General features: G+C 43.4%; 1 protein-coding gene across 2 annotated transcripts; it reads left to right on the forward strand.

The window, feature by feature from the left end:
* Positions 1-1,018: 1,018 nt before the first annotated feature.
* LOC119177320 (phenazine biosynthesis-like domain-containing protein) lies at positions 1,019-22,398 on the forward strand. Of its 2 annotated transcripts, none has more exons than XM_037428786.2 (9): positions 1,019-1,555; positions 6,323-6,422; positions 6,625-6,723; positions 7,506-7,618; positions 8,246-8,275; positions 9,431-9,519; positions 12,285-12,454; positions 13,986-14,048; positions 22,231-22,398. In XM_037428786.2, the coding sequence occupies exons 1-9, from the start codon at positions 1,433-1,435 to the stop codon at positions 22,344-22,346; spliced, it is 903 nt and encodes a 300-aa protein (XP_037284683.1). In that variant the 5' UTR covers positions 1,019-1,432; the 3' UTR covers positions 22,347-22,398. The 2 variants fall into 2 exon arrangements, with proteins under 2 accessions (XP_037284683.1, XP_075734509.1); XM_075878394.1 differs by having other exon boundaries at positions 1,022-1,105.
* Positions 22,399-23,221: the final 823 nt, after the last annotated feature.

Below are 23,221 nucleotides of genomic sequence, written 5' to 3' on the forward strand. Positions count from 1 at the left end.
CAATCTCTGCAAATCTTCCTTGTTGTTGGCCATTAGCACTATATCATCTGCGTACATTAATGCTGGTAGTGCCTGATCAATAAGTTTTCCTTGTTTGACTAAAGAGAGGTTGAAGCCCAGTCCACTTCCCTCTAAATTTGCCTCTAATCCTTGTAGTACATCGCCGCCGCCCAAGCAAAGCGCCAATCAGCGACGTGCGCGGTAGTCGCCATAGCAACGCACGGAGCTTGTTTTTTTTTTTTTTTTCCGGCTGTCATTTTTCTCACGCCGTCGTTTTTTGAAGCACGCACCATGGACACCGAACGCTTTTTAGAGGAGATTAGACACTACCCTTTCTTATACGACAAAACGATGCCCGATTACAAAGATATCGAAGCAAAAATGAACACATGGGATCTTATAGGATCTATGTTTTGATTGACAGGTAAGTGGCGATTGCGTGGCTCATTGCATGTTGAGCGCGAATGAATTGTATGTTTTATTCACTCACTTGTGCAGGAACACAGGCCATGCTGAAGTTTAAAAATATTAGAGACAGGTGGATGAAGCTCGTGTCGGAAGTCGAGGCGAACACTCGGAGCGGTGCGCCAGGCAATAATGGCAAAATTAAGTGGCCCCTGTTCTCAATTATTGACAGCATGCTGAGGCAGACACCTCACTATGCGGAAAAGTAAGTGATCAATGACGTGCCGTTTCATATTGCAGCGCACGCCGGATACCTGTTTCATGCCTTCAGTATCTCTGTACCTCCAAAGCGGATGCACCCAATATCTTCGCGGCGCATTTCGAGAGCGGCGACGCTGAAGCGACAGCAGACACGCCATCACGGTAACGTTGAGCGTTGCGCGGAGATCGTCGTCGCCTGCCATTCTTCGGACGATTGCACCGTAAAGTCGGAGAGCTCAGACCCAACGCTTCCTTGAACAGGAGGCGTTGCCAGAACGGACGACGAAAAAGCGCGCGAAATCTCGCGAGCTGCGAGACCGCTCGAGACTGTTGTCACGTGACTCCCGCAGATGTGGCCAGCGTGCCGCTTTCCACCGCTCGGCTGCGAAGACGCTCGTCATGCCGCGGCGGCACGCTTCCCGCTAGTGTGGGTTGATGAGTTAAGTGTGACTCTGGGACAAAGCGTTTCGGCGCCGCGTCTCCTTCCTATCTGACAACGGCTCCCGCTAGTGTGCTCGTACCCTTATATATATGTATATTGTTTCCTCCATCGTTGCAGTGATAGGCAGACGCAAGTCATAAACCAAGCATTCACTGCCGCCTCACTTTTTCTCTTTGGTGCCCCGATAAGCAGCAGCATGCGTCTTAGCACAGGCGATTGAGCGTATCTTTACAACCGATTCGGAACAACAAGCATTGGTCACGTTGTTCGCAGTAGGGCGATACTGCATCGTCTCGGTCACAGCAACTCTGCCTGATTCTGTACATGAGCCGGAGAATGGAAGCGGTTCTGCGCTCTTTGCGATTTCCTTTGTTCACTGTGGATGCTTTTACAAGGACTCCATTTTCGGGCAACCCGGCGGCCGTGGTGTTTCTGAAAGAAGACAGTGTACGTGCGCTTTTTTTCGATTTGTGCTTTCTTGATGAACGTACAGTCCTGGTAAAAAGTTCCCAGGTCACGCTTTCTTAGAAAAACATGGGATGGTGGCCTGGGAACTTTTGACCGCCCCTGTACATACGAAGTATCAACGCTCAAAGTTACCCTTTTTCTTAATATATTTACAACCTGCCTCTCTATACACTTTTCGTATATTGGAAACAGATGTTTCATTCAGCAATATAATTAGAAGCACTGCATAGTCAATGGGGAGCAGAATTATAATAGCGGTCTTTAAAGATTTAGTGGCTCTTCTACGCAAGGAAAGCGGAAAAATACACACCACGAAGAAAGGGAACAGGCCAAAGGGCACAATCTCTGTCGCGTCATTTCCTGTATGCTTAACAGAAGCAAACTCCAGGTGTTAGACTGGGAAAAGTTGTAAAAGCGTGGATCAATGTCGAATATCCTAGCAACTTGCTGTTTGCAGATAACATTAATTTCAGTGAAGTAGTGTTGGTAAAGACTAGCAACAAACGGGTTAGTGCTGCAGATTAACAAGCAGAAAGTAATGCTACATATAAATGGAATAGGGCTTCATAGACTCATGGTTACTAGTCAGCGCCTAAAAATTTTCAAGAGTAGGTCTATGTATGTCAATTATAGCATGAATTGAAGGCGCGAATTACTGAGCTATATGTCAATTTTAGTCGGGTGACGGTGACCTGAAAACTAAATATGAGGGAGAATAAAAACAAGTCACAGCGCATACGGCGGATATATCACCAAGTCGCGCCCAGCAGCTTACCCTAGTTCCTTAAAAAAGAAAAAGTATGACTAGTAAATGATCTTGACAATGGTCGATGGCAGAAGCATATGTTTCACATTACTAGCACCCTCCGCCACTTCATTTGAGGCAATCGGAACCTCTGGTAGGTGCTGCTGCTATAAAGCAAGGAAAATTACACGTATAAAATGGTGTTACCTGACGCAAGACCGCGGTGCAGAAAAACCTTCGTGTATCGATGCGCATAAAGAGGTAAAAAGGCGAGGGGATATAATAATGAAAATGAGCTGGAAACATTTTTGTTGTTGTTAGTGTGCGGTGGTGTTGAAAGAACAACGTATCCCTTCGTCATGGAATTTCCGATGCACTGTATGGATAAGAAATAAACGCTGCAAAATATACGGTGTTTGGTAATATGTACCTCTATGTTCCCAACTCTGTGATTAGGTCTAACTCGTTGTACTATCACGTACTATATATTTGAGCCGCAACGTGCAATCCAGGGCCGAAATGACACCTCCGAAAAAAAGGGGGAGAGGTTGGCGCTATTCGCCTATGGAGAAGCTATCGCTACATAGTGGTACAAAAAAAAAAACTTCTAAAAGCGATACGTCATTACGAAGCAGGTAGTGCAATGGGCTAATTAAAGGGGTTGGAGCTACTCGACGGGCCAACATATCATAGCTTCGCGTAGCAGATGGCGGATAACTGTGTACGCCCACCCCAGGATTTGCCTGGTGCTCTCCACTTCTCGAAAGCGTCGCTATACGGTCATGACCAACGTTACAACACGACCGCAACCACTTGCATGTAATAAATGTTCTACTTGTGACCCGCCAGTTTCAAAAAACGTGTGTGAAAGCAAGCGAACCCAAGCAATGTTTTATTTCCCCCATAGCGGTGTGAGGTCTTCTTGGGGGACCGAAAAAAAAACCAAAAAAACGAAACAAGTCTACCGAGAGGATTTAGCAACTGGTGAAACTAATTGTATGTGCATGGGGGATTATCATAATTTAGATCGCTCGTAAAAACACTTTGCAGTAAAACTAGATGTCTCACGCGCCTCTCAAAGAAAGAAGTTCCGTTTGATAAAATGACGAATGTGAGAGATTCTACTTCAAATCGGTACTCAGAATCTCGGCTGACTGTGTTCTACGCGTGTACACGAGACTCACATTTACTTTTCGAACTGAATACCGGCGCTTCAAAGTCGAAACAAGTGCAGTCTTGCATCAGAAGTGTCCTTAAGCATCAGGCAGAGAGGAGCGACACGTTGCGCGTTACTGCAGCGACACATCCTAACTGTCTGAAGTAAATTCACATTACTGAAAAGGAAGCACTTGCATTTCTGGAGGTGATTCAGAACTTCCACACGCATAAAAAGAAGCTACTAAGTTTATAGGTTTACTCTGTTCACCGAAGAACAGGCCTTCACTCATCATTTGAATATGACCCAAACTAAAGGACGTGTCGCCAATCGAGTGGACTACTTGCAGCCGTTTAATTTTACCATCACTCGGCGACCTGTACCCTTTAGAATCAATGAAGATAATTTGTCAAGAATTATGTTACAAAAAACATCGAACGATCGATCGGAAGAACTTTATGAAATAAAATGTGGAAAGGCACCGAAGAACTGATTTTTATTGAAGGTCGAAATTAAGTTCAGCCAATGCTTAATTGCAGAATATTTTGTTTGTACTACGATAGCCCAGATTCTGAACGACACCACAGATTTTTTCTTACATAAAACAAACTAGCAAATAAAGTTAAGTGACCTCACATGACGGAAGACATCAATCGGTACATTCATTATTGCCTAGCGTGTCGATCCCACAAAGTCAAATATAAGCAGACTATAAAGACGCCATGATAATATTTTGTGGTTCGAATGTGCAAGTCAGAGGTGTGCACCAAAATTTTGCTGACCTAAACAAGAAATAAAGTTAGACGTTTTCTTCTGTGGATCGATGAATGCACCACACCAGGATGGTCGTGACATGAGCAGAAAAAGAAGGTGCGAATAGTGTAATTCCTTTCCTCGAAAGAGTGATGCGTAGGACTACCTGGGTGACCATATCTGACGACGGCTTAGCGTTTAATAATAAAAAAGTAACAAGATGGGCTGTAAATTGCAACAAACCAATCAACTTCTGTGCGCCATACAATCCTGCAGCGATAGGCTTGCCGAATGGATCATACGAGACGTGAAACAGTGCAGTAGTATGAACGATGGTTTCCCTTGTAGATGAAAAGCTCTGCAAAGAGAGCTATAAAAATTTTATATCGCTCCTTTTATATGCTCCTTATCGCACAACTTTGGGTGCAGTCCATAGTTTGCTTCGGCAGGAGAAACCTCTATTCTGCAGGCAGACCGTCATTGGGAAATTTCAGAAAATCTCAAGATTGTCGAGGAGGGGAAACAAAAAATTGGCAGATCCCACGTACAGTGGGAATCAATTCAATCGACACAAATTTTAAAAACGTTGGTACGTGGCAGTGGAAAGGGTGCGCCAAAAATTTGCTGAGAAGTTAGAACCCTTGAGTTAACCTCCCCCCCCCCCCTTGTCTAAGCCCCTGGAAACAATATGTTGGGTGCAGTAACCTTTGGGTGGGGCTGGGTGGGAAGGGGGATATTATTCTAATCGACTGAGAAGAAAAAGGCGACGACTTTAGCCTTCCTGTCGTTCTAGACAAGGTTATAGGGGACCGCCTGGCTTATCACTCTTTCTATTTGCTTGTATAGAAATTTTTATTGCTTTTTCATTCCACTTGAAGTAGGCATGCTCTTTTTTTTTTTTCATGACTGCGCACTATTTAGCCTGTGCTTGTTCAACGGCATCCTTCACATACTCCTTGATTTGATGTACATGCGCGTGAGGTAAACGTAGGCTGAAGTCACCGTTCATTTTCCCGAATGCTCCCAGGTTTTTTTTTATGAAAAAAAAAAATGATTTGCCTTCAACACGAGCCAAACACACATATCTCTACAGTACGCCATCATAATGAGCTAAGGCTGCTAACTCTTGAAGGAAGCGTAAAAATTGTTCCATTTCCGAGTACCACACTCTATTAGAGAGAGAAAGACCTAGTGGTATAATTCGACAAGCGACCTATGTGCGCCTTTTATTATACTGGACATGTATTCAGTTGAAGTTTGTGAGCTATGCATAGCCGCTGTTTGGGTGGCTAGACGATGTCCGTTCCGAACGTTTCACTGCTTACATAACGAAACATTGTCCCTCAAATATACGCGAAGCTTTGTAGTGCTGTAGAATGATTAAATTAATCAAAAACGTTGTTTTGTCCAGTCTATGCGTGGCATTGAAGACAGTCCAGACCTATTTAACTGGCGCTATTTTCATGGTGTCCTTTCCTGTTTTAAGTTCATTCCATCGCATTTCGTGTGAAGCCTGTACCACTGCAGTAATAATGATATCTAGGCTTTGACGTTCCAAAACCTACATATGATTATGAGACATGCCGCAGTGGAGGGCTCCTGAAATTTTGATCACCTGGTGTTCTTTAACGTGCATTGACACCGCATAGTACACGGGCCTCAACCATTTCACCTCCATCAAAATGTGACTGCCACAGCCGGGATCAAACCCGCGACCTTCGGGCAAGCATCCGAGCACCCTAGCCCCTGTTCCACCAAGGTGTTAGGTACACATTTAAAATTAATAACGCCCTACATTGTATCGCGATGTTATTGTTACACCGCAGTGACGTATTACTGAAAATAACAGATACTAGCACAAATATCTTGGAGCACAAAGAAATGAATGTAAGTTCTCTCATGTGCGTGGGCTTCAATTACCAACCTGTGGCAAAGCGCAGAATGAAAGGAAAACAGGAAACATCTTGTACTGGGCAATATTTTGGTGGTTCGATATATACGAAACTAGTATGGACTCGTTATATCACCTTATGCGACCAAATTTATATCTTTGAAGCATAAAGCTGTTCAATGCAAACCAATTATCCTGCAGGCAATCGATGACCATCGTAAGCAGTTGATCGCTGCGGAGATGAGACACTCCGAGACTGCCTTTGTGTCCAAGCGAAACGTCCTGGATGAGTTTGAAAAATGTAAGTCAAAAAGGTGCTTTTTCAGTTTCTTTGAAATACTAGAAAAACGAGAGAAAGAAAAGTTCAACACCACGCAGAGCGCACTGTACAAGGACGACTGCTATAGACAAGACAATAAATTCCAGTTGTTAGCCCCACAATGTTGTGTGTTTTACATACACGTGTCTTCTGCTATACACGTGCATCACCTGTTCTATTTCAGCGTCTTGCTTCAACCTCCGCTGGTTTACACCCAAAAACGAAGTGCCACTGTGCGGCCACGCAACACTAGCGACGGCAGCCGCCATCTTTGCTGAGTGGGGTTCGTTTATTCATTATATGGTCAATGAACATAGATGTAAAACAGTCATTCTATATTATGCTGTGTTGTCAAACAGAGTTACAGCGAAAAAATAAATAGATCAGAATACAATTACTTCTCCATTTCAACACGTTGCTCATTATGGCAACCACAAAGAAAAACATAAAAAGTACTACTGCGCCAATTTCTATACGGTTGTCGCTTTTTGTCGAGTCTTTGTGTACAAAAGCAGCTAACTCATACCGCTAAACATTAGCTGCAGCTAAACATAAAGTTATAAGTTTGCCTACGCCTATCACACCCGAAACGCGCTGAACGAAAATGTCTCAAAATGCATATCTGTCTATAAGAACACTTTGTGGTGGCGCTAAACCTTATTAACATGTATAAAAATAATATCGCATGTGCTTAAAATTTATGCGTAACACAATAGCACAACATAAAGTCTATGAGAATACACTGCATGTCACTTATTTAGGAAAATCTGTACCAGTGCAATACTTTTGTCAACGGCACTCATGAACGCAAGATAAGCAAGACTTAATTCATGTGAAGAATAATAATAGTCACAGAAAATTCATGCGAAATACTGCTTAATTACCATAGTACAGGCTCTAAAAAAGAAACCTTCGTACATCACGTATTCGCACATCATTGGGCTGCGACATTTAAATGAAACAACGTTCAATATCACGCAGGTTCATACGTATTGCCCTCATCTGGCCTGAACGACGCCGGGATATTAGTCGTCCAAATGTTGCTTACGAAGTGATCCTTTGCAGGAAATGCGTCTCCGGAACTGCAGTTCCACACCAAGAGCGGTGTGCTGAAAGCCTCAAGGGAGCCAAATGGTATCTTCGTCCTTGATTTGCCAGCAAGGTCTTCGGTGGCAGTGGTGTGTCTCCACGAATGCATCACAACGAATGGCTTGTCGTTGTTGATTATTCTCTTGCTTGATTCACTTTTTTTGGTCACGATAGAATAAAAGATTTTGCATCAGACGCATTGTACAGATAAAGCTTTGTTGGATGCATTGACAATAATGTCCACAGTCAAAAGTTTTCTTTTTTGAGTGAGTAACAAAAACAGCGAACCGATTATAGCAGATGGTGTCACAGAAACTTCAAAAAATGACAGTTTTAGCAAATGCAGTCAACGCGGGGACGGGGATATAAAGGGTGAACAATGTGAGTGGTCGATGATTAAATTTATTAGCGTGTAAGAGATATGCGCGAACCCAGAAAATATATGAACACATTATATTTAGTGTTGGCGAAATCACTCTGACCTTACTGCTCACTCCGACTAATTACTAACCAATTAGATGCGCACGTGCATAAACAGGGAATCTGCATGCGTGTACATCTCTTGAAATACCTAACGAATACTTCGGTGCATCCGGAATGGCTTTTCGTGTCTTTTTCTACCAGAGTTGATATGCGAGTGGCAGTGCAAACATTGCCCTTTTTCTTTCCTATTCCGCATGTCACCACCACTCACGCGGCCGCTCCTGCGCTGATAGCAAGAGGAAGATTACCGGAACCTTCTGGATGTGAGCATAATCACTTTGACATTGTCGCATTGTCGCCAAAGCCATCGGGTTATGGAAATGTATATGCACCATGTTAATAAACTAAACACCTTTATGTGAGTGATAACAAATGTGTTCTTAGAGCCTGCATCTATATATATATATATATATATATATATATATATATATATATATATATATATATATATATATATATATATATATATATATATATATATATATGTATATATATATATATATTAAACACGAACATCTTCAATTTAATTATTTAGTTATAGAAACTTGTTTCGTGGTAGTGGCACAAGAGAGCAGGTACATTCAGCCAGGAAACTCCGGAACGAAAGAAAACAGGAGAGAAAAGGGAAAGGCAGGGACACCAACCAGTTTATCATAACCGGTATGCTACCCTACACAGGGGAGAGAAATAAGGAATGGTGGTTTAAAATAAGAGTAATGAAAGAGAAAGGAAGCACGCGCGCATGCACACACAACGTCACAGAGAAGAACCGCAGCTGTGTACAGTGTGCGGTATTATTATAAGCCCGCAGCTGCTCGTGCAAGCGTGTCATTCATAGAATTTTTAACAGTGCCTTGGTTGCTGCAATTCTCGATAACGTTTCGGGATGGCGTTAGCGGATAATTATTAACGACATTTGTCTATTGTCAAGACGCGCAAGAGTGATTGCGAGCGATCGTCTCTGCACAGCGTAGCAAGGACAGTCGCAGAAGATAATCTGCAAAATCTCCTCAATACTGCAGACGTTCCAAAGAGCGATGTCGGTCATCCGAAAAAAAAAAAGTGTGTGAAAGCCACTTCTAATCATAACTGGCATAGAAGAGTAGCTTTCCTTTGGCGGAGTCCAGGTGGTACTGGAACTTTACGCGGTGTCGCTGATAGTTTTGACAATATACTTGCGTTGAGCGTGGAGTTCGCGATGTCATTTATGATCTTTTGGAGTATGACCGACACATCAGACTTTGAAATGGGCATGGCCTCTTCTTTAGTAAGATGAAATTATGTAAATACTGTGTTGATCATTGTATTTACCACGCACGCGTTTTTCGTATAGGGTCAGTAGGAAATCATACAAAAATGGCAACATATGTCTCTATAACCGTATAGTTTATTTATACGGAGTACCCATTATTTCGCAGGCCGTGGTCGGTGACACCCCCGTGGCCGAAGTGCTCTACTCGGCCGATGCGAAGAAGCTCGTTGTGCGTCTAAAAGACTCCTGCACCAGGTAAATGGCCAGCCAACCACCACGACAATCTAGTGGTTATGGCACTTGACTGCTGAACCAAAGGTTGCGGGATAGAATGACGGCCCCAGTTCGATGGAGGCAGAAGGCGAAATGCATGCGAATTTGGATTCAGGTTCCCGTTAAAAAACCGCAGGTTGTTGAAATTGCTGGAGCTATCCACTGCGTTGTCTCTGATAATAATATCGTGGATTTGGGACGTAAAGCATTAACTATCATTATATAACTTTCTTCTAGCCCTAGCTTCAGCCGCAGCAGTGTACTCATTATAGGTACAACTGCATACATACGTTATGCAAAATCAACCAATAATTGAATATTCAAATTATGTTGGAACGTGAGTTCACAAGCTACACATGTGCAACAGTCCCCCCACCCCTCTCCATGCTTACAGGTTCCAGAAGAGTGAAAGTAATTTTGCCGGAACTTCCTTGTAATTGATCGCTTCAAACAACAACAGTATCTCCTTTCCCAAGATAATATATGCGTTACAGCGCATTCGCTTTCTCTCTAGTTTCTCACTAAAGAAAAAGCTCCTAGTGATCACGCCTGCAGTCTCCCAGTTCCTGCCTAAGCTTTCTAGATTTTTAAACAACGGCATGCATTTACTCGTTCATATGGTAGCATGAAACAAAAAAGAACGCAATACACGCAGAATCGGTCTGTACCCATGTTTCTTTCACGCTCACTAATCTCAAGTGCTTCCTGTTTTCATGCAGTACTTATTTTCTTGTTAATAATTATTATTGGTACCACTGTCTAATATGACGCCGTAATGTTTCTGGTGGAGCAGCCGTTGAAAGGAAAGGTGCAAAAGATTCAGTGGAATTAGACAAAATTACGTAGTCCTGCGCTGCACTGCTATATATATAGATAAAGGATATAAGGGATAAGGGACTAGATTACTAGCGTCATTACTTTGTCCTTGACGCAAATTATAAGTAGAAGAGCCTGTCGGTACATAGCTTGGAAAATCCGTGAAGCTATACGTGAACAATGCGTTGCATGCACATTACTCGACGATCACACATGCCAGAAAGTGTGCTCACCGAATTTTCTCCTCTTGTGTGCGCGTCCTTCAAGGCTGGGTTTGTCAATGCGTGCATGTAATTCCGCTGGATGTCACACTCGAATATTCTCTGTTGCCTTCTGCAATGGTAAGTGGACACATTTCGTGGCAGAGGTTCTTCCAAAGGCAAGAAGCAGCGCACGTCATTAAAAAATAGGCACGCAATGTACGTTTAATAACATCACGATTTTCAAAAGACTTTGATCTATTAGCGGTTTATGTAAATAATAAGTTTATAAGGTTTGGAGTGGACGTTGATCGAGTTTAAACCAATGCAGTAGAAGAAGCGATAAACGCACCAGGAGGATGAGGGACACGCAAGTTCACAATAGAATGTTGTCAGGTTTAAGTTCGTGCGTTATAAAATATAAAATTGTTATATTTATAGTATAAATTGATGCATTTTAAGTGCCTACCCAACGCGCGAAATTGCGTTAAACTAAAATTATATATAAGTCAATAAACCTAAAGAATCCATGTTCGAAAGTGGTAGTAAAATGTTGGATGTGCTCTGAAATGACCCTGAAGCCACTAGTGATTGAGTTGTACTGCTGGCAAGGAAAATGATGAAAACTTTCTTATTAACAAACTTGTGATGTAGTAACACCGGTCGACTGGAATAAGCAGCGAAATGCCAAATTGTCGCTGAAGTAGAACGCTATTTATGGACGACACGAATTTTAGTGAACGGGTTCCTTCCAGAGTAGCATATATAGACTTTCGTTCATTTCCTGGGGACGCTCTAAACGAGTATGGTTTGTTGGCTCCCGAATCGGTAAGTGGGTACATTTCATGGCAAAGGTGCTGCCAAGGATAATGCCAAACGCGTCATGCAAGTAAGGAGATCACAATGTTTCGTGTGCCTTTATGTCTCTCTACAATTTCAATAGATTATACAATTATTCTAGTTATCTTGTGGTTCTATTTTCTTGTCATAAAGATGAGAAGTATAACACTACAACATGAATCACTCACACACTCCCTCACGCACTCGCTGACTCTCTAATGCATCTCCCCCTCCCCCACACAATAGCTTGAAGGGTTTGATTCTTGGCCAAGGCGGCCACTTTACGCCTTTTGATAGGCATGCAGTGCAAAAGCACACGTACTTTTTTTAGGCGCATGTTGAGAAATCCCAGGCACTCAAGATTTATGTGGGGCCCTTTACTAAAGCGTGCCTGTTAATCACATCGTAGTTTTGGCATGGGAAGCTCCAGAATTTCTTTTCTTTCTTTAGAAAAAAATATTGCGCATATGATAATCTGCGCACACAATGCGAACACTGCTAATGGGTGCGCTTGTGTGAAACGATGAGGATATTAGGTACGAAAAGGGACACTGTGGAACGTCAGCTCTACAGCGGGACGCTATTTTTCGTAAGGGAGTGTGTTAGTGAGACAGTTCTATCATCTTGAGCAAGGGGAATGACAGGTTGTCCGAATGATTAAAATGCTAAGGGAGTTGAAGTTTCGGCCAAAGTCATTTTTTACATCATGTTTTCTTTACTACCCTGCATGTGGTTGTTTGCACAGGAAACCTTAATCTGTAACATTTCAACAATTTTCCATTTGTACTATTGACATACAGTGCTTGCGCCAGCTTCTGTTAACCTTCTCATTTATTTGCACTACCACAGCATGCATGGAAGAGCAAGCGCAAAATACATGTGGTCGCGCAGGTCCACCCTTGAAGCCCTGAGCCCGAACCCCGAGAGAATGCTGCGCTCCGAGAGTGGCGGCGGAGTGCTAGGCGTCGCGGTCACTCTTCGCGGAGGCAGTCTTGACGATTACGACTTCGTTTCTCGTTACTTCAGTCCCTGGAACGGCATCCCCGAAGACCCCGTCACCGGTAAGTGTCTCAGCTCTGGCGTAAATGGACACTAAATTAAAATGACAATTTACGTCAAAGTAAAAGCTCAATGTATGACAACGTCTAAAATGAGGATATTATCAAGAAGAGTGCCCTACTTACCGAGAAATTAAGGTAAATGCACGAGAACACGTGTACCGTAGTAGGACATTCTCAAAATGATCCTGATTACGTCAGAGTTGCAGCCTATATTTAATCACTAGTATTCGAACTAGCTGCACTGAACAAACAACCTTCCGTGCATCAATAAATGTAATAAAATTCTGCTTGTTCACTTCTGCTTGATTCATGGACCGCTGGACGTTACTACTGGGAATGACGCGAGTGGTTCGAAAGTTAAATCTTCGCCTGGTAAAACTAAAAACTCTTGATCTTGGGAAAGTAACGACACTTTCCTCCACGCGCGCGTTTCCTCCTCTATTTTCCTCGCCCGCTTGGCATGCGCGCGGCCCGCTGAGCCATTTTTTGCGGAAGCTGCGGCGAGTGTGCCGCAGAATTTAATGGAGGCGGTTTATTTGCGGCAGCTTGCGCACCACAGTAGTGCTGAAATTTTTTAATGGTGATAATAAAATTAAGAATACTGAGGCAACCGTTTATTAAAAAATAAGCTTCTTCCAAAGGTCGTATAAGTGGGGCATGCTGATTAAATAAAAGTTTTTATGAGGAGTTCTACAATGCGGATGCTTTTCTGCCGTGATAACATGCTGTATGTTTTGCATCTGATGTAGTTAAACTTGTGGAATGTCCGTCTGAGTTCGGATTTTTTCTCGTGCTTGTGCGCCAGTATACGACACAGGTACTTACAGCGTCACATATTGCAATGACTTCGCGGATGCTGGATCGTTTAGCCTTGTGTTTATCTTCTCGCCGTGAAAGTAGCTTTACGCAGTGGTTTCCAAACTGAAAAAGAGCTTTAAGCAAAGTCAATACGATTAAATGTCGCCAAGAGCGACTCATCCACCATATTTACAGAAACACAAGAAAAGATTAATCAGAGCTGTGTTTTCACGTTTGTTTTTTCAAAAAAAAACTAGCGATCGGGTTACTTGTGAGTGGAAAAACTCTGCACCAGGATTGACATCATACTGTGCGCGTCCATAGCGACCAAAAAATCCTATCCGTACTGACTTCTCCTGGTCAGACGTACTCATGTGACACTGATATAAAACATAATATAGTATTTATTGGGGAATAGAAGACATATGCTAATGCAGGCGTGACCAAAACAGTTATGGCCATGGTCTCTGTGCAGTGCTATAGCTTTTTCACCGTGCTATAGCTTTGCCCGGCCACTCCCCTCCCCGAAAAATGTAAAAGCTACGCTCCGGCTTTTCGATATAAACTACAATCATCGCTTGCCTGCATTACTTTCACGTCTTCTGCTTGAATCTGCAAACCTTCTTTGTTTGAGTGGCCTTGAATTATTTAGCGGGCGGAGGTGTTGAGTAGTTATCATCAAAGCTGTCCGACCAGAACATGTCAACCACGTTTTCCCCTCCTAAATCTGCAGGGTCTGCTCACGCTGTTCTGGGACCCTACTGGGCAGCTGTTCTGGGAAAAGAAAAGCTGAATGGTACGTGCACCTATCCACGCTTTCGGCTAACTCACGTGTCGTATTGCGCCTTATGAATCGAAACAGTTTCCTTAATACGAAGCTAAAGTTTCAATTATGTTGCGTAAGTTAGGTCAAATTGAAGGAGTTAGAACTTATCTGCTAGTAAGCTCTCTCTACTGTCTCTTATGACCTTCTAGCGATTAATGAACTTTACATGTGAAGAGCGAGGGCGTATAAGGTTAGATTATTATTTTGGGCCGTAGACTTTCGAAAAATTACCTACAGTAAGAGACACGTTGTTACTGTGAAACTCAAAGCATGCGGAGCACTGGTTATCTTATTTAGAGAACTTCACTTACAAGCAAAGTTCACTACTGTACTGTACGGTACTTAATCTACTCATGAAATATTCATGAAGTTGCTGAAAGTTTTAAACGCCAGTACGGTAAAGATAAATGGCCTTAAATATTTTAAACACGCGAAGGTCATTAAAAAAAGGGAGGATGGCAAAGATAAGTTGCGTCTGGCAATGGCGAATGAAGTGTCGTTTAAGCTGTATTCATGCGACGGACATGATTGCGGACAGATCAGTCACGTGACAGATTACGTGATTGGGATCCATCCGCAGCCATCATACACACGACAGGGTAGAGTTCACGCTACAAACGAGCATTTAGGTATTGCTACCCGAGGATCCCAATAGCGATTTGGGCTTCCTTCGTTTCACGAATCGTTCAGTGCCAACTAAAGCGGGGACGCGGAAAAGGGTGATGCATGGTGACCTAGTACGCAATCCCCAGGGTCGAATCGCGATTTCGTCCGTCGTGTGAATACAGCTCTATGGGCATGATATCGAATAATCTCGAACGTCTACACTTAGGATATTTGATTGATATGTGGGGTTTAATGTCCCAAAACCCCCCTATGGTTATGAGAAACGCCGTAGTGGAGGGCTCCGGAAATTTTGACCACCTGGGGTTCTTTAACATGCACCCAAATCTGAGCACATGGGCCTACAACATTTCTGCCTCGATCAGAAATGCAGCCGCCGCAGCCGGGATTCGATCCCGCGACCTGCGGGTCAGCAGCCGAGTACCTTAGCCACTAGACCACCGTGGCGGGGCTTGGGATAAATCATTCCATGATGCAAACCAGTACGTGGCAAGCGATCGTACATACTTATATCCTGAAAAACCCTAAAAACAACTAAAGCAAATTATCATTTATTTATATCATTAATTGTTAGGTAAGACCATGTATCTTCGTCATTAAAAGCCAAACACGAAGCCATAAAGAGTCCTGCAGGCCATCGACTACTTTATAATTCTTTCCCTTTGGACTATGAGTGGCTTATTAGAGAAATCTATGAAGCCTACACTATGAGTATATATTACTCCCGAAAAGACACGTGATTTTTCTAAACGCTAACCATACAGCATTTTGAATATTTTGTCATAGCCAAAATAACCAACGTTGGAACAAAAATAAAGAAACCATTACGTCTTGAAACTGTGACTTTTTTCACATCTTTTTTTTTGCTCGTGCGAACTCCGCAAAGTCGAAGTGGACTAGCCCCTCACGCACTCAAATGCTTTTTTTTTTATTCACGCGAACACTGCGAAGAGACAAAGTCGGTGCGATTCGCGTCTTTGAAAACGCCTTTTAAACATGAGGCAAGGACCCTTCATATTTCATTTCTTCTTTTGTGCAACGCAATTCAAACTCGGCTAATAAAATATAGCATTAAGATAAGCGCAATCTAAATTTTCATGATGTTGGTTTGCACCATAGCGCCATATTGGAGCGCACAGGCAGACTCGCACTACTGCCCTTTGCGAATTACATTATGCAACGTAGGTATTGCGGCCACTGCGGAAAGCCTCGACAAGTCCATTTGCCGGCTAGGTGCTCTCACAACCAACCACTTCAACCATCAACGCGTGCATGCGCATTAAAAAAGAGAGAATTTGTGCGACTTTAAAAAAAAGTCTGTTCCGATCGCCACTATGGAGTAGCAATGAATGCGATAGCAACAACTTGGAATGTGACGCTGAGAACGGCAAGCTGATTGAAAAGTACAGCGCACTGCTCTCGCAAAAATGACGCACGAAAACAACATACACAGGACGAGAGCAAACTAGCAACGTTTACTGCTCGACACTTAACGCGCTGTTTAGACAAAAACTTCGCACGAAACGTAATCACAAGTACACATGAGTGCAAACTAAGTGTCCCAGTTCTTATACTTTCTTGTGTATGAAAAGCACGTTCTTTTCACAAACGGGGCCTGTGCAGCGAAATGAAGCGACCTTTGTGGGCCAGGCAACTAACGCATTCGTTTCGGTGAAAGCCGAAGGCACACGATTCTCCCCATTAAACGCGCGTGCACAAGCATTTAACCCCCCCCCCCCTCTCATTCGCGGGAAAAAGTACGCGTGGGAGATAAGCGCGCGTTGGCCCATCATGAAGAGTTAGGTGCCGAGCACGGGCGGCTTTTTATACGCGAAACCTGTGTAGCGCTGTCCCTCCATCCGCACCACTCCCCTCGCCACAGGTGTCGGAGCGGCGCCAAGTAGCTCACGCCTTCCTAGCAGTGTGCAGTGACGCCTCTCTACCTCGCCTTCCGCACGCTCGCCGCCTGTCAGCTCTCTCTCTCTCCTCCCCCTCTTCAACGCTCGAGTCCACTCCTCACGTGGGCATCATCTCAACCATAAAGCCCGCTTTACTCACCCGCGCCACCTTTCTTTATCTGTCGGTGAGAAGAAGCCGTGAGCCGGCGGGTGCGAGTGCCTCGAGATTCTCACGGCGCCGGCAATGTTGACCACGCGCCACTGCTTGCCGCGCGATCGCGCCGACGGGCGGGACGCCGTCACGGAATGCTTCCTTCTAGTGTGCGCGTACTTTTCCCGTTTGTCGCCGGCGTTGCGAAGGTTAGTGAAGCCAATCGTGCTCGTGAATGGCGACGTCCACATCAACGAGGCGCGAGCCAGGGAAACCAAACGCAAGTGTTGGCAGAGGAAGGCCAGCGACACCAACAAGGTGCGAGTCGAGAACACCGATCGCATTCGAGAATACAGATGACGTGTGAGTAACACCGATGAGACGTGAGCCAAGGAAGCCGAGAGCAAGCGTCTTCAACGCGTCCCGCCTCCCATGCCTTTGCGTTTCAAACAAACGTTTACTCGAGTAAATGCTACACCAAGTTTCGGCTCAAACCGTCCTTCCAGTACCCGCGTCGACGCCCGTTTCAACCAGGTCAACGTCGTGCCCACAGCTGCTTCTTCGCATTCCATCAAGGTTGCCTTAGGGTAGAGTATCCATAGTTTTATTTTCTTTGTTGATTTTCAATATAAATAGATACGTACAGATATACGGTGAATGTCGGCGGCGGCAACGGCGAAAAACCAGCCGAAACTTTATATAATCACCATCTCAATAATAGTACGGTACTAGATTTTCTAGGCGCTCACCTAGAAAATCTAGTGCCTCGATCATACCGTATTTCATACGCTGAAACATTGCATGTTGTGATGTGGGGTCTCGATGTGACGAGCGCTCCACACTCTTGGAGTGAACGGACACAGCAGACACGGTCGGAACAAACCAAAGCAACAGAGACATTTATTTAACTACAATCAGAAACGACGATATCATCAGCCGAATTACTATACCATCAATCGTGATCGACACGCTAAGACATCCTTACAGAATATTAACTAACACTCAACAACATGACAAACAAGGCGTTGTCGCTAACGCCTGACTCGCCACAATGGCCCCTGGCAGACGGCCCGCGGTGCCGTGCACCTAGGTCTCACTGCGAGAGACAACCGCCCGCGTCAAACGCCACCAGCGAAAGAGGCCAGCTAATTTCTATTGCGCCACCACCAAGGCTTGCCGCCAGGTGTCACCGCCAGCACTACGCACTAACCATGATGATGATGGTTGTGACAAATGGTTGGATAGATGGATGGATTTATCCGGATGTGCCCTTTAAATCGGGCGGTGGCTCACGCCACCTAGCCATAAAGTTAAGTACCATTACTGTGTGTTGAGGATTGATTTTCACTCGCGCCTCGATTGTAGCCACCAATCAGTTAGCCTCCTCCGGGTTATTTCAACCCATTTAAAGTCTATTTTGCCTTCACTGTCCCTAAACTTCATTGCTTAGAAAAATTCGGCGCCATTATCATCGACTATAGGGCAGAGCCCTTTACAGAACATTATCAAATGTTCAGCCGTTTCCTCCTCCTCTCCATACGCACTACATACCGTGTCTGTGGCTTCGTATTTTGCTCGGTACTTCCTGGTCTGTAATACTCCCATTCTAGCCTCAAAGAGCAGAGAACTACCCCGAGAATTATCATAGACCTTTCCTTTGCAATTTCCTGCTTAAAGGTTCGATAGGTCTCCAGTGATAATTTCATAAGCATTCCCATTTTCCACATGTACCTCTCTGTTTCCTTCACCTTCTTCTTAACCGATGTTTCCTTTTGGCTTGGTATTCTGCCGTTGTCTAAATATTTGCTTGACAATTTTCGAGTTGGCTTTTTCCATTTAGTATCAACATTCTATATGTACAAGTAGCTGAAAGCTTTCCTAGCCCAATGCTCCTCTCCAATTTTTCTCAATCGCTCCTCAAATTTTATCTTGCTGCTAGCTTCCCTGCACTCAAACAATGTCCATCCCATGTCTCCCTGTACCCCCTGATTTGGGGTACTCCCGTGTGCTCCCAAAGCAAGCCTACCTATTCTACATTGCTTAATTTCCAATCTTGCTCGAACTTGTGATATCATGCACAAGACCACATTACCGAACGTCGAACCCGGGACTATGACACCTTTCCAAATCCATCTCACGTCATACCTATTGTAATTCCACACTGCCCTATTTTTCATTACAGCTGCATTCCTGCTGCCCTTAGTCATTGTGTATCTTTCGTGCTCCTTTAAATACTCAACCCCATTATTTATCCATACGCTCAAATATTTGTATTTATCCACGATTTCTAGCGTGACTTCCAGTATCTTATGCTCACTACTTTTGTTATCATTAAAAATCATGATTGCTGATTTTTCCCTGTTGAACTTCAAATTTAACCTATCTCCTTCATTGCACAGATGTCTATCAATCTCTGCAGATCTTCCTTGTTGTCAGCTATTAATACTATATCATCTGCATACATCAATGCTGGTAATGACTGTTCAATGTGTTTTTCTTGCTTGGAAAAAGAGAGGCTGAAGCCGAGTCGACTCCTCTCTAATTTGGCTTCTAGTTCTGGAGATACAGCATAAATAACAAAGGTGACAAGGAACGTCCCTGTCGAAGCCCGGGTTGTATCTCTGTAGGTTCAGATACCTGCTCTTCCCATTTGACAGCTGCCTTGTTACTTTTATAGATATCTTTTAGAAGATTAGCTAATCCATCTTCAACATCTAGTGTGTCCAATATTCCCCACAAGTCTTCTTGAATCACACTATCACAAACTTCCTTAATATCTAGAAATGCCAGCCACAGAAGCCTGTGTTTTTTTTCCGCTATTTCAATACACTGCATCAATGCAAACAAGTTGTCCTCCAACCTCCTTCGTTTACAGAACCCATTTTGTAGTTCTCTCAGCACCCCCTCATTTTCAACCATGTCTGTAGGAGGCTTCCCGACGTCTTACTATGGCTCTCTTAACTTCCTCGTCCCACCAGCTCTTGGGTTTGTGTCTGCTTTACTATCTGCATCAACAGCCTGTAAACTACTGATGTCACTGTTATAGGACAGTAGTTGTTTATATCAGCTTTGTCCCCCTTTCCTTTATAGATCATGCTCATCCTGCTTTGTTTCCACCCGTTGGGAGCTTCACCCTCTATTATTGCTTTGCTCGCTGCCTCTCTAAATGTTTGCTAAGTGTTTGGTCCTAGCTTTTGTATTAACATAACAGGGATGTCATCAGGGCCTGTTGATGTGCTATAATAGGAACTCTTTTCTCTGCCCTTTCCCATTATTGTTGTCTCTGTGGAGCCACTGAGCTAACTGGTCCATCCTCCTCTGGTACAGAGCATGCAGTGCTTTCTTGGTGTTTAAATTTTTCTATCATCATTGTTTTTATATATTCCATTGCCTCATCCCCTTCTAGTCTGATCCCTTGAACTCTAGTTATAAACCTCTGTTTCATGCTTGTCTTAATTATTACTCAGAGAATTGAGATTGTTCCAAAACTTTGCAGCTGCCTCTCTATCCTTTTTGTTTACTTCCACCATCCATTGGGTCCCCTTTCTTCTAATCTTTTCACTGATCAAATCAGATGCTTCCCTTCTGCAGCTCAAAACGTTATCTCATTTCCTTTTGACATCATCTTCCGATTCAACCCTCTGTTTGACCTACCTGTGTTCCCTGGAGGCTTCTTGATGTCTTACTATGGCTCTCTTAACTTCCTCATCCCACCAGCTCTTGGGTTTGCGTCTGCTTGTCCCAGTTGATTTGATTCATACCTTAGCAAGCTCTAACTCAAACAATCGAGTTAGATTTATGTACGTCCACTCTGTTTTAGTATCCTCGGTGATTATTTTCTCAATATCTTTAGTTGCTATTTCTATTTGCCTTTCTGAATAAATATTACCGTGTGGTTGCTCGTAATGCCGCCTTTCCAATTTCATTTCTCTTCCAAAACTCAGCTTGATATGTTTGTGATCACTACCTAAGCTTCTGGGCCCATATTTATCTATGTTCATTACCCTTAGCCAATGATACAACCTATGTGACATTATTGCATAATCTATCATCGACTGCACCCTTCCCACCTCCCAAACCAAATCCCACAAGCACAACGCTACCTATCGCTCAATAGTTGTGATCCCGAAATACAGCTTCTGTTTGGGACACACGTGCCACGCGGCGCAAACAACTTTACAGGGGGTGTCAAAACCCCCACAATGTTCAGTAAAGTATACTTTACTGAACATTCAATGTATCAACGTATGAGATACGGAACTAATGTGACATCTGTCGTGGTAGAGAGGATGTGCTTGAGGGGACCGTGTTTGAGTCTGCAGTGTCAGCTTGGTTTCAGCTGTTCTAGCTCTCGGCACTACTCCATATTTTCTTGTCTCACAGAAGTGATTGCAATGCTGCACTCAATGCTATGAAGCAGGCGTGCTCCCAACAAAGCAGCCACAATATTAACACCCCCAGATCAATCGGGCCACGACAGACGTAAAAGATTGACAACAGCTATTTAATATTAGTTGAATGTACTGAACGTAGTTGAAGGTTTGAGAGCATTGGGTATGCACTTGTGCAACAGAATAATCCACAATAATATATACAGATAGATCAGGTGGCACTGTTTATATTTTCATAAATAGGCAAAAGGAATGACGTCTGAACGAGAAAAGATAGCTGCTTCTAGCTCAACTGGTCATCCTGTTAGTGGCCAGTTGAGTTTTAACTGGAACCGACTGCTAACTGGAACCAGTTGCAACAGGAATCAACAGGGACCAGTTAAGTTGTAACTCGTACCAGTTGCTAACTGGAACTAGTTAGTTCCCAACTGAGACCAACTGATAGCAGTTAATACCAATTTTCACATGGAGATATGTCAAATTGTATAAGTGCTCCAAGCAGTATCTAAATTACTGCTTGGAAACGCGGCTAGGCCTAACTCCGCTCACGACGCCGATGTATACGCGACGTATTCGAACTTTGCAAACAAAAACATCGTGCTAAGGCACATCTGAAAGCAAAGAAGCCCCTATGTGCTTCGTTTCAAAAAACAAATCGAATCGTCTGCTGGCTGCTTGAAACTGTCGATGACCATTTTGTGCATAAGGGACACGAGCGACCGCTCGGAGCACCGGTCCATGGAAGTGGCTACAAGTTTCAGACGTAGGCATCTCAAAATGCAAGCACCCAATTTATCGTCACTATGTAAATTTTTTGTTATTATATATCATTATATTTATTTTGCAGAAGTTGGAATACTTCCAATAGTAAAAATTTCAGTGTGAATAGAATCATGCAACGCTATTCGAAAAATATTCGGAAGCTCGAATGAATATTCGCCCACCCTTAGTAAAAATCAAGTAAACATATGTCCTTGGAAAGAGCTATATCGGAGGACTCTGTTAATCAGCCCTTTTGTGTGTAATGAGTTGCGGTTGCATATGTGCAGCTGTAGCTCATACGCTAGCACTAATTTTTTATCACACAGCTCGCCAAGCTTCAGCACGTGGTGGCGACCTTTATCTACGCATCCCAGCTGGTGGACAGCGACTTCAAGTTGGAGGACATGCTTCCGTGGTTCTCCGAGGAGAACTACTCGTGTGAGCTATATGTACGGCCTTGGCGAAAAGACTGAAATACAGACATTTTGCAACAACGTGGTCATGCTTTCTTTCTCAAGTTACCTTGTGAAACTTTAAAAGGCCCCTTGATTGATTAAACTTGGCTATCATTAAACATGTCTTATGCACATGCAGAAATAAGGTCAGCACCAGAAATAAGGTCAGAACTCACCCCTTAAAACCTGTCCTTAACTTTCTAGAATAGATAGGTGCATTGCACATGCACAGTATTTTTTTAACCCCCACCTAAACACAGCCACTCTGGCTGGAAATTAATCTTCTACTTTATGTTTTGTACTATAACGCCATAGTCATTAAAAAAGCATGGTAGGCAAAGGTTTGATGCAACTCATGCAGTACTCAGCCCAATAACAAATGCTTGTGCTTAATTAGCTTGCTCATGGTGAATTCCTCGAAAGATCACAAAACGTTGTATATTTGATGTCTACGATTTCCCCGATGATTTTTTATATCATGCTCATATGACTGAATCACACAAAATCACAATTTGTAGCGAGAACTACTGCCAACAAGCTTTGAGTAATTGACACATTTTAAACGCTGTTGATCGCATATGGTTTGAAAATACAGAATTTTGAGCCAAAACCAAACCTCTTGGCAACTGTTTTCTAGAACATCATCATCTTTCCTGAAAAGACCTTGCCTGTTATCTTATCCTTTCACTTCTGGCTTAGCATGACATGAGATATATAGAGAAAATACACTGATCTGCATCCGAAAATAATTTGTCCCAACCAAGCAGATAAAAGAAAATGAGGGCACGACTGGAAAGGCTGACGGATATCGAACACAGAGCAAAGCTGTAAACTACTCAGATGCTGTTAATTCAAATGGTCG

Source organism: Rhipicephalus microplus, chromosome X (genome assembly GCF_043290135.1).
Source record: "Rhipicephalus microplus isolate Deutch F79 chromosome X, USDA_Rmic, whole genome shotgun sequence".
NCBI lineage: Eukaryota > Metazoa > Arthropoda > Arachnida > Ixodida > Ixodidae > Rhipicephalus > Rhipicephalus microplus.

Coding starts and splice junctions, on each gene's coding strand:
- LOC119177320 (XM_037428786.2), top strand. CDS start 1,433: ATGAGCCGGAGAATGGAAGCGGTTCTGCGCTCTTTGCGATTTCCTTTG. Junction 7,619..8,245: donor CAAGGTCTTCGGTGGCAGTG/GTGTGTCTCCAC, acceptor CTGCGCTGATAG/CAAGAGGAAGATTACCGGAA. Junction 14,049..22,230: donor GGGAAAAGAAAAGCTGAATG/GTACGTGCACCT, acceptor TTTATCACACAG/CTCGCCAAGCTTCAGCACGT.